At 46.5% G+C, this 11,591-nt stretch overlaps 1 protein-coding gene across 4 annotated transcripts in view; it reads left to right on the top strand.

Annotated features, from left to right (window-relative positions):
• glra3 (glycine receptor, alpha 3) overlaps positions 1-11,591 on the top strand; it is a 51,200-nt gene that overhangs the window by 15,211 nt on the left and 24,398 nt on the right. For all 4 annotated transcript variants that reach the window (XM_076885432.1, XM_004538664.3, XM_004538665.4 and 1 more), the window contains 2 exons: positions 1,997-2,133; positions 3,669-3,736. In XM_076885432.1, the coding sequence (XP_076741547.1) occupies positions 1,997-2,133; positions 3,669-3,736 (205 nt within the window). The remainder of the gene's footprint in view (positions 1-1,996; positions 2,134-3,668; positions 3,737-11,591) is intronic.

The raw sequence follows: 11,591 nt of genomic DNA, 5'->3' as shown, positions 1-11,591 counted from the left end.
ATGGTACTACAAGGTCATTAAGATAAGATGGGGCCTGATTATCTGATTAACTACAGCTGTTCTGGGGTTGCACAGTTTTGCCTTTAGTTTTTCTTCATGTGGTAAAAATTGCTGTCACAGCTTCACCGATGATGATTTTATGGACGTGATGTTTGTTTTTTGTTGTGATAAGTCCTAAAAACAATAATACTTAAAAAGACTAAAACTGAAAGTAACTAAACTGAGTTAAAAACAAAGATCAGGTCAAAGCTGTCGTTAGTCTGCTCCTGTATCAGGCTGTAAACATGTTAACTCTGGGCTCGCCTGATTGGTTTATTCCCACAAACACATCTGGACCAGCTGCTGTGTCATCACTGCAGACTCGTCCGTGATGTTAGAGTGGTCAGATCCTTTCGTGCACGCTCTGCAGACGCTCAGAGCGCTCCACAGCTTGTGGTTTCCACCATTTCCTGCAAAGGTCAGAGAACAAATGTGAGCTTTTATGTGAAAGCTGATCAGAAGTGACACGGTCAGCGACTCCCACGGTTCAGCTGCGGTGATGCACTGAATTATGATTGAACTTTATTGTGGAGGGAGCTTTTTGGAGGCGTCGTCCTCGGCGTGTTTGAATCTGCTGTATAATGCTCATCGAGTGTCAATAAGTGTGGGTGTGTTCTGAGCCCCCTGCTGTACTCTCTGTACACATATGACTGTGTGGCCACTACCAGCTCCACCACCATCATCAAGTTTGCTGACGACACCGTCGTGGTGGGCCTGATCTCTGATAACAACGAGACGGCCTACCTGAAGGAGATTAGGAATCTGGAGAACTGGTGCCAGAGGAACAACCTCCTTCTAAACGTCAGTAAGACAAAGGAGCTGATAGTGGACTTCAGCACTAAGCAGGAGAGGAACTACCAGACCCCCGTCATCAACGAGTGCCCAGTGGAGAGAGTGGACAGCTTCAAATACCTCAGAGTTCACATCACGCAGGACCTGTCATGGTCCTGTCACATCAACACCGTGGTGAAAAAGGCCCGACAGCGTCTCTACCACCTCAGACGCTTGAGAGACTTCCAACTGCCCTCCAAGGTGCTCAGGAACTTTTACTCGTGCACCATAGAGAGCATCCTGGCGGGAAACATCTTAACCTGGTTCGGGAACAGCACCATGCAGGACAGACGAGCTCTACAGAGGGTTGTGCGGTCAGCTGAGCGCACCATCCGCTCCGAGCTCCCTGACCTGCACTCAATCTACAGCAGGCGGTGCCGGACCAAGGCCAGGAAGATGGTGAAGGACCTCAGCCATCCCAACAACAGACTGTTCTCTCTGCTGAGGTCAGGAAAGCGATTCCGCTCCCTGAAGACCAACACAGAGAGACTGAGGAGGAGCTTCTTCCCGCAGGCGATACGGTCTCTCAATCACACCACCACACAGTACTGACCCACACATACAGTTCTTACACACACACTGGACTTTCTGGACATTGGTTTTGCACAACACTGGTCACTATATTCTTCATTTCCAGTTAATACTTGTACAGCTGCTGTTATTGTGTATATATTTATTTATATTTCTTCATACATTCTTATATAGTTCTATATTGTGTATTTTGTTGTAGTTATTTTATTTTCAACTTTAATTTATATATTTATCTTTATCTTATTCTTCCCAGTTAAATTTACCCTTCATTCTAATTTGTGTTGTACAGTTATTTCATTTTTAACCTTAATTTATATTCTATTCCTTCCTAGTTAAATTTACCCTTTTTAATTTTTCATATTTATTTCCTATCTTATTCATAGCCTTTTCCTTTTTTGTTTTCTTTAGGTCACGAGCAGTTGTCCAAGCATTTCACTACATATCGTACTGTGTATGACTGTGTACGTCACAAATAAAATTTGAATTTGAATTTGAAAGTGGAGTCAGATTCATAACGTAAGCGTTTAATGTTGGCAGAGAAGTAAAGTCCTCGTGCTGCGGCGATGCCGTGACCATTACGTGTGCTGTGTTTCAGTGACAGCGTGGCTCGATGTAAGGAGCTGGACCATGCTGTGAGGACACGCCAGGTCCCGATGTCTCCCTCTGACTTCCTGGACAAACTGATGGGGAGGACTTCTGGCTACGACGCCCGGATCAGACCGAACTTCAAAGGTAACTACAGAGACGTCCGTGTTTACTGCAGGAAGTCGTTTGGCCTGTGAGGAAACGTGCTGACGCGTGGCGGGCCGAGCCGCTTGATGCAGACGGCTCCCGGCGTTCGTGACTGAACTTTGAATCAGCTCCACGTCTGCAGCTCCGGCTTCACAGCAAGCCGGCTAAACATTCATGATTACTGATTATGAAACACCTGCAGCCATGTCACCTCCACTTTCTCCTCCTTCAGACGCAGAAACACACCAAGCTGCCACAACCGTTAGGACACACACAGCGCCTGATTTTATTCATGCGTTCCACATCAGTTCATCCAAGAACCGTTCTAACAGCGACTGCTGCAAAGAGAATAAATAATATTACTGGAGAGCACATTTCCACCAATCAGAGAGCGTGTTTGTGTTTGTTTCCACGCATGGACGCTCATCCTCTGTCAGAGTCTGTCGAGCCTACGAATGAGTGAGAAGCACAAACGTCCTCTCTGCTATGTGAACATCACACACATCTGCAGAGACATGAACATGGAGGTGAAGGCGGGACTTCCTGTTGAAGTAAAGATTAATTTACAGTTTAATGCAAACTGGATTTAAAACGATGTTGATGATTCACTTTCTGCCTAAAAGAAGAAAAACATGAGAATAATCTGCATTTCGTGTCTGGCGTGTCCCACAGCTTCGGTCTGTCTGAACTAACCTCAGACTGATGTGAAGTCTAAACTATTTCTCACTGATTGTTCAGTCACGAAGTCTTTCCTTTGACTTTCATAACTTCCTGCAGTCGCACCTGCGCTCTTTACGAGTTTTTATGTGTCTGCACATAAAAACTCGTAAAAACTTCTGCAAATCTGACACAAAAACAGTGACTTTGATTTAAAAAAGCACTTCTGAGAACATGAATGTATGTGCTGCGACAAACGTTTGCACAAATGTTCAGAAGCTTCACTAAAACCTCCAAAGCTCCTGAACATCAGAGCAGACAGGATGTAAACCACAACTGGTTGGCCCAGGCATGCGATCTTTTCACACATTCCTCCACCCGTTGCTGTGCAGCTAAGACGGAGGCAGACGTGCTGGACGCATGCTTCATGGTTCAGCCCAAACCTGCGGTGCTCGCCCCACGGCTGTGTTTCAACGGCTGCAGGCACGACTTAAAACACGTAATCCTTCATACGCTCAAGGAACGTTTTAGTATCTCTATATATAATGTGTAAACACACACACGTGTCGAGTATTCATATCTTAGTGAGAACGTCTAACCCTGAACCTAACCATCACCTGTAACTGTAACCCTGACACTAAACCACATTTAGAGTCTAAAAGATGCCTTCAAACTTGTGGGGACCAGGACCCCACAAAGATATGAATACACACACACACACACACACACACACACACACATACACACAGCAGACGTAGACTGACTGTTACTGGCTGAACTGGTGTACGTGCACCCAAACCAGTCCTGTAATCAAACACACACAGGAGGGAAGAGGTGGGCGGAGGATGAAGCTGACGCATGTCCTTGTCTCTCGGCAGGTCCTCCCGTCAACGTTTCCTGCAACATTTTCATCAACAGCTTTGGCTCCATTGCTGAGACGACCATGGTGAGTAACAGCTTCATGTTTGTAAAGCAGTCATAAACATATTGTAGCTTCCTCCACCTCTCAGGAACACTGGACACCGTCAGGTGGTGTTGCTGCTGCACTTTGCAGCGTGTGTTAAAGTCGCCGTTCGTCCTTGACTGCTCGATAGAATACTTGAGTGCACAGGGCCGAACGCTCAGCGCACGGAGAGGAAGCTGTCGGGCTTATTCAGCTCAGACATCACCAAACGCACACCGAGGGCAGTATTAGTAATTTAAGCCTTTCATTACTTCCTGATTAGTGAGTACTGTCGGCATGTTCTCATTCCGAGAACAGGAAACGCGGCGAGGTGTCATGCTCCATGACGCACGGCAGCGTCATTTTTCAGTGTGCACGCTCAAACCACGATCGCTGTCACAGGTCAGAGGTCATCGTTCTCTAAAAATGTTTGACCCGTCTTCATCACATCCATCTCTGGACCAAATCACAGCCACAGTCAGGACTCCCACAGAAGGCCTCTGTGTAATCGGGATTCATGAGTCTCACTCAGAAAAGATGCTTTTATTGTTTTAAGTCCAATCAAACGAGCTGCAGTGTCAACCAGAGCTTTCTCTGTGAGACGGTGACTAACCAGAGCAGGTCTGTGTCCGTGCTGGGAACACTGGGAGCTGGCTTCGCTTCCCGATGATGTGATTACTGTGAGCTGCGCTCGCTGCCAGGATGATCCCACCCTGTTGCGGTGATGCTGAGGTCCGGGCTCTGCAGGGTTGCTTTCACTGCACTGGCGCTTTGTGAAACACCAAGCCTCTGCCAATCAGAGGCTTCCGTTAGGCTCCCTGTTGTCGTCCGTCTGAGCTCTGCATCCGTCTGTCTTCAGTCTCTGTCCCCGGTCCTGGTGTCACGCTTGTTCTGTGTCGTTAGTTAGATTTAGTTCACCTGAGTTCTCAGGTGTGTTCCAGCTGTGTGTCCCGTCTGTTTCGTTTCCTGTGATTTCTGCTCAGTGCAGTTCCTGGTTTCTGTTCAGCGATAAAGCTGTTTTGTGTTCTGCAGATGTCCACGTCTGCCTGCACACGGAGCGTATTTTCAAGTAGCTGATGTCCAAAGAAGGAGAGCTGGAGATCTGCGGCTCAAGGCCACCGTAGAAAACATAAAACTGTGCGGCTCCTGTGCAGCACAGTGTTGTGTGATAAGAGGATTGTATATGGTAGTTAACTTGTAATCTGTATTTAAAGGCCAAATAATCAGTTAAAGAAAAGCTTCAAACTGCGAGCAGACAGGAAGTCACGGTGACGAGTGGAGACGATGACAGAGCGAGGCAGACAGAGACAGAAATCAGAAGAGACAGACGAGCAGACAGGAATAGCAGATGTGCGCCGCGGGCATTTACCGAGTCTGACAGCAAATACTTTAAAGTGACGTGAAGGCGGTCCGCCATGCACGCGAGCTGCTTTGTACACCGATACGATACGCGCACACGAACGCGGCTGCAGACCAGGATCGGGTTTCGTGGTCTCGCTGCACCGACACTGTTTGAATGTCCCCGAATGCTCCGAGCGATGCACGTGGCCTCTGACGTTCAGGCAATAAAAGCATTTTTTCATCAGTTTTGTAACCTGTGAAAGTCACTCCAGCTCTTCCAGGATTTAGGAGTGCTGCAGAGCTGTCCCACCCTGTTAGGAGTCCCCCCGCCCGGCGGCAGGACAAACAAGAGTGCACTCGAGGAGACGCTGGTGGAATAAAGTAGCTGTGATTTCTTCCAGGATGTCGTGCATTCATACTTTATCAGCTAAGACATAAATTTACAACAACCATGGTGATTTCTTTCCCCTTAAAACACAATGCATATTCAGAACTTCACTCTGCAAATGTAGTATTAATATTTATTTTGGTTTGTCTGTCATTAAAAGCATCCGTGACATCACGACTCGCTGCACACAAACGATGCTCAAAGTCAGAAAACATATTCAGAGAGTAGAAGCAGGAAGAGGAAACAGGAAACAGGAAACAGAGTGGGACAGAGTGCTGAACCTTTCTCATCCCTCGTCATGTAAAAACTGCCTGAAAGCCTTCAGGCTGCTGACAGGTGGCCCTGAGTTATGCTGCTACAGGCTCAGGCCGCTGGGGGACTACCCATCATGCACGGGGCTTTTCTTTTCACACCTCATGTTTTTCACGTTATTAACCTTCATCTTTTTTGATCTGTCCGTGTCTCCCCTTTTCTCGTCTCCTCACTCCAACTGTTGGAGTTTCTTCCTGTCAAAAGGGAGTTTTTCCTTCCCGTTGTCACCGATTGCTGCTGCTACGGGGTCATGTGATCGGACTGTCTGCTTATCTGGTTAACAGCTTTAAAGTGCTCGTCACAGAGGCGGTCTCTGTGGGTTTATAACGAGGGAGCTTTGCTTTAGACGCCTGTAAACCCACAAATGTCTGAGACTTTACATCTGTAAATATAAGGTATGAAATATTTCTGTGGTCTGAACTGCTCTGACACCGGGTCACTTCCTGTGGCGTTCCTGCATAATCATCTGAGCAGAGCTGGTCGAGATCCGCGGAGCGCTCTCGGAAGATGGATGGACGAGCTGATGGATGACTGAAGCGACAAGGTCTAAGTGCTTTGTGCACCGCTGGGAGCTGCTCTGATGGAGCCCTGTGTGTGTGTGTGTGTGTGTGTGTGTGTGTGTGTGTGTGTGTTCACCTGTCACTGTATGGTTTATTGCAGTGAGGATGATTGAAGCTCTGTGGCTGCCTCGGTCATGAGGAGGGGAGCAGCTGTGATGTTTTCCCTGATGGAGAGCAGTTTGTTCAGTGACCTCTGACCTTAGCTGACTCAGATGCCAGTAATGGTTCCAGCTCCTCACCCATGTTTTCACAGTGTTAGTCGCAGTTGTTTTCCTCTGGAAGGCGACCACGTTCTCTTTTGTCCTCCTGACATTCAGGAGAAGGTGATTTCTGATGGACGTCTCCACCGAGCTCCTCAGCAGCTCTCTGCACTCTGACTCCTGCCCACCAGTAATACAGCGAGCCTCTGCAGGGTCACCAGCGAGCATGATTCAATGTTTGGGTCGCTGGAGTGTTAGGAAGTGGTTGGACATTGAAGACACTGGAAAACTAAAAAAACATGATTCGCACCGAGCCACCAGTGCCACCCAGGTGAGACTGAGCACGCTGCAACAGGTAGATAACAGCATCATCCACCCTCACAGCAGGGGCAAGAACCAGACTGTCCACCTCCGTGATATGTGACCTTCTGATCAACACATTTTTATTTTTTTATGTGGACTCGTTGAGTTTCTAGACCTTTTATCGCGTCTGTCCTCTTCACACGTGGCGCTAGGACACCACGCTCCCTGGACGTGAAAGCGTTAGATCTAAAATCAGCTGATGGGGGGCGTGGTCAAGCACAGTTTAATCTGGTATCCGTAAAGAGGAAGAAGACAGGGCAGCCATACGTCAGGTCAGGATTCAACCATCGCTCCTTTCACACAGCTGAGCGCTAACCGTCTGAACACGCCCACCTCTGCTAAGAACCCCAGAACAATAACTGGAGCAGAAACTGGGAGGGCGGTGATCGCACTGATGAGGACCGTAAACACGTTCATACTGAAAAGTTCAGCATCTGCATTTCTAGGAACATGTAGGCCTTCAGCACCGGTACATCTGAACCCAAAGTGCCCAGTTTGTCTTTGGATCGCTGTCAATAAAGTTCATCAAACATGTCACAGCTGCCCTAAATCAATATTATTGGTAGTTACCGAAATCACTCTTTATATTTCTGAAACAGTGGATCCAAGAGCATGTCCAGACTCGTCAATCTAAATAATGTTTTTGATTCTAAAATATAATTATTGCTGTTGTTTCCATGCATTTAAAAAAAGCATAAAAATGTGGTTGAATTAGTGATAAATAGTCTTTCATTACTAAAGAAAACTTATAATGAATTCAGGTTGAGACGTCTCGCTCTTGTTCCGAGCAGTAAAAAGAGAAGTGACTGTAAAGGAGAGGGTGGACGTTACAGCGCGTCGTGATGCTGGACGCTCTCTGAGACTAACAGCGTGAGACATGAAGTGTCCTCGCTGTGCGGTCGAGTACACTTCAGAGTCGATGGAGAGACGAGTACTTAGAGAATGCACCGAGGACGAGGCGGCAAACGCAGGCTGACGGAGGCAGATGTCAGGAAACTCAAGAATTTAAATAGTAGAGACAGAAGGAAGTCCACTGCTGACCTTCAGGCAGAGATCAGAGTCTGACAAAGTCTCCAGTGTGAGTAAAAGCAGACGTCCATGCATCATCCATCCATCCATCCATCATCCATCCATCCATCCATCATCCATCTATCCATCCATCCATCGATCCATCCATCCATCATGCATCCATCCATCCATCCATCCATCATCCATCCATCCATCCATCCATCCATCATGCATCCATCCACCATCCATCCATCATCCATCCATCATCCATCCATCCATCCATCCATCCATCCATCCATCCATCCATCATGCATCCATCCATCCACCATCCATCCATCCACCATCCATCATCCATCCATCCATCCATCCATCCATCATCATCCATCCATCCATCATGCATCCATCCATCCACCATCCATCCATCCATCATCCATCCATCCATCCATCCATCCATCATGCATGCATCCATCCATCCATCCATCCATCATCCATCCATCCATCCATCATGCATCCATCCATCCATCCATCCATCCATCCATCATCCATCCATCCATCCATCATGCATCCATCCATCATGCATGCATCCATCCATCCATCCATCCATCATGCATCCATCATGCATCCATCAACCCATCCATCCATCCATCCATCCATCCATCATGCATCCATCACCCCATCCATCCATCCATCCATTCATCCATCCATCAACCCAACCATCCATCCATCCATCAACCCAACCATCCATCCATCATGCATCCATCATCCATCCATCCATCCATCATCCATCCATCCATCCATCCATCCTTCCATCCATGCATGCATCCATTACTTAAATATTTTAGAAATCTGTCAAACAGTTGTTTAAAACAACAGCTATATTACTATTTATTAGTATGATAAACTGAAACTACTAAAATGTCCTTATTCACACATGATAACCAAAGAATAATATCTATTTTTAAGGCCTCATTTTCCTTGATATCAGTATTCTTTTGCTATTGAATATTGAAGACTTCCCAGCTGTTCCTAGAGCCTAATTTCTAATGAAACTTTGGTGCGATCCATTGTTGAATCCACTAAATCCCAGATCTGATCAGCAGCATTCAGCGGGACTTTGAATTGGCCCGTCCGTCAGTCCCAGGACTCCAGATTCTTTTTCCTGCTCAAAGACTCTGCACAGCTTTAAAGAATGGATGGATGGATGGGTTGATGGATGCATGATGGATGGATGGATGGTTGGGTTGATGGATGGATGGATGGATGCATGATGGATGGATGGATGGATGGATGATGATTGATGGATGGATGGATGGATGAGGATGGATGGATGGATGATGGATGGATGGATGGATGGATGGATGGATGGATGGATGATGGATGGATGGATGGATGGATGGATGGATGGATGATGATGGATGGATGGATGGATGGATGATGATGGATGGATGATGGATGGATGGATGGATGATGCATGGATGGATGGATGATGATGGATGGATGGATGGATGGATGGATGGATGATGGATGGATGGATGGATGGATGGATGGATGGATGGATGATGATGGATGGATGGATGGATGGATGATGGATGGATGGATGGATGATGGATGGATGATGGGTGGATGGATGATGGATGGATGATGGGTGGATGGATGATGGATGATGATGGATGGATGGATGGATGATGCATGGATGGATGGATGGATGGATGGATGATGGAAGATGGATGATGATGGATGGATGGATGGATGGATGATGATGGATGGATGGATGATGGGTGGATGGATGGATGATGATGGATGGATGGATGATGGATGGATGGATGGATGATGGATGATGATGGATGGATGGATGGATGATGCATGGATGGATGGATGGATGATGATGGATGGATGGATGGATTGATGGATGATGGATGGATGGATGGATGGATGATGATGATGGATGGATGATGGATGGATGGATGGATGATGATGGATGGATGGATGGATGGATGGATGATGATGGATGGATGGATGATGGATGGATGGATGGATGATGGATGATGATGGATGGATGGATGGATGGATGATGCATGGATGGATGGATGATGATGGATGGATGGATGGATGGATTGATGGATGATGGATGGATGGATGGATGGATGATGATGATGATGGATGGATGATGGATGGATGGATGGATGATGATGGATGGATGGATGGATGGATGATGCATGGATGATGATGGATGGATGGATGGATTGATGGATGATGGATGGATGGATGGATGGATGATGATGGATGGATGGATGGATGGATGATGGATGGATGGATGGATGGATGGATGGATGGATGGATGATGGATGGATGGATGGATGGATGGATGGATGGATGGATGGATGATGGATGGATGGATGGATGGATGATGGGTGGATGAATGAGTACCAAATATAGGTAAAAGCAAACTATGCAGAGCAGATAAGATGGAAATGATTTGTGTGGAAAAAAGAGTAAAGCTACTTCAGAAATAATAGCTGCAACAACAACAATAATAATTGTTCACATCTTAAAGGGCACGCTGTCAGGAATCCTAGAAGCACATCAAACATGTCCTGATGTAGCACTCATCCATCCGAGGGGCTGTGGAGGTCTGATAGAGATCTGACACACGTACACCCCACCGATCAGTACAGCCAATCAATCTTTAAACATGAAAACTCTTAATAAGCACTCTTATATTCATGAAAACATCTATTTTGGAGTTATGAAATTATAAACACACCTTTAATAAATAAAAATATGTGGTACTATTTGCTAAAAATGCCCGGGTCAGCACCAGTTTAACTTCAGCTGATGTGTCTTCAAGTCCTGGACAAAAAGTCAAAGCTCACATTCTTTTAGCAGCTTTAGTTCATTTTTAGGGTTTAAACGATTTTAAATGCAGGAATTTATAAAAAGTACCTTTCAGAGAAACATCAGTTTAATGGCAACGAGTCAGTGTTTGTAACATCTTTTCTTTGTTTAACACACTTTTCCCCCAAAACAGTTTTAGCATCACATCAGACAGAGGATCAGAGCTCCAGAGTGATTTTTTTAACACACAGTACCACACATACTGTACGTGCGCACACACACGCACACACTCACACACACACACACACACACGCACGCACGCACGCACACACACACACACACACACGCACGCACGCACGCACGCACGCACACACACACACACACACACAGGGCTTAGAGCCAGGTTGGCTCACTCGGCTCCACACTATCTCTGATAAACAGATTTACTTTTGTTAAACAGTTTTTTATTTGTTCACTCAGTCTCTCCATCCTCTTTAATCCACAGTGTGTGTGTGTGTGTGTGTGTGTGTGTGCGTGTGTGTGTGTGTGTGTGTGTGTGTGTGCGTGTCTGCACAGAGAGACATGATGATGGTTGTCCTCACTGGAACCTTTTTCAGTTAAACCCTGTGTGAGAAGGTTTTTGTGCACCTGTGCGTCGGTTTACAGCCGACCCCTTAATGTGCTTGAATGCTTCAGTTTTGGTCGCTTGGGTGCAGTAAACACCCACAGCTTATCTTAAGCATGCGTTTCCAGTGGGTGTGCTGGCTGCAGAGGTGGACGGGTGGACGTAGCTTCTGTTACCTGTTGGTTGGGTGAAGATTTCACTCAGAGCAGCTCCCTGCTGTCGCAGA

Source organism: Maylandia zebra, linkage group LG6, assembly GCF_041146795.1.
Source record: "Maylandia zebra isolate NMK-2024a linkage group LG6, Mzebra_GT3a, whole genome shotgun sequence".
Classification (NCBI taxonomy): Eukaryota; Metazoa; Chordata; class Actinopteri; order Cichliformes; family Cichlidae; genus Maylandia; species Maylandia zebra.
Note: the sequence above shows the minus strand (reverse complement) of the source record. Positions and strands in the feature narration are given on the sequence as shown.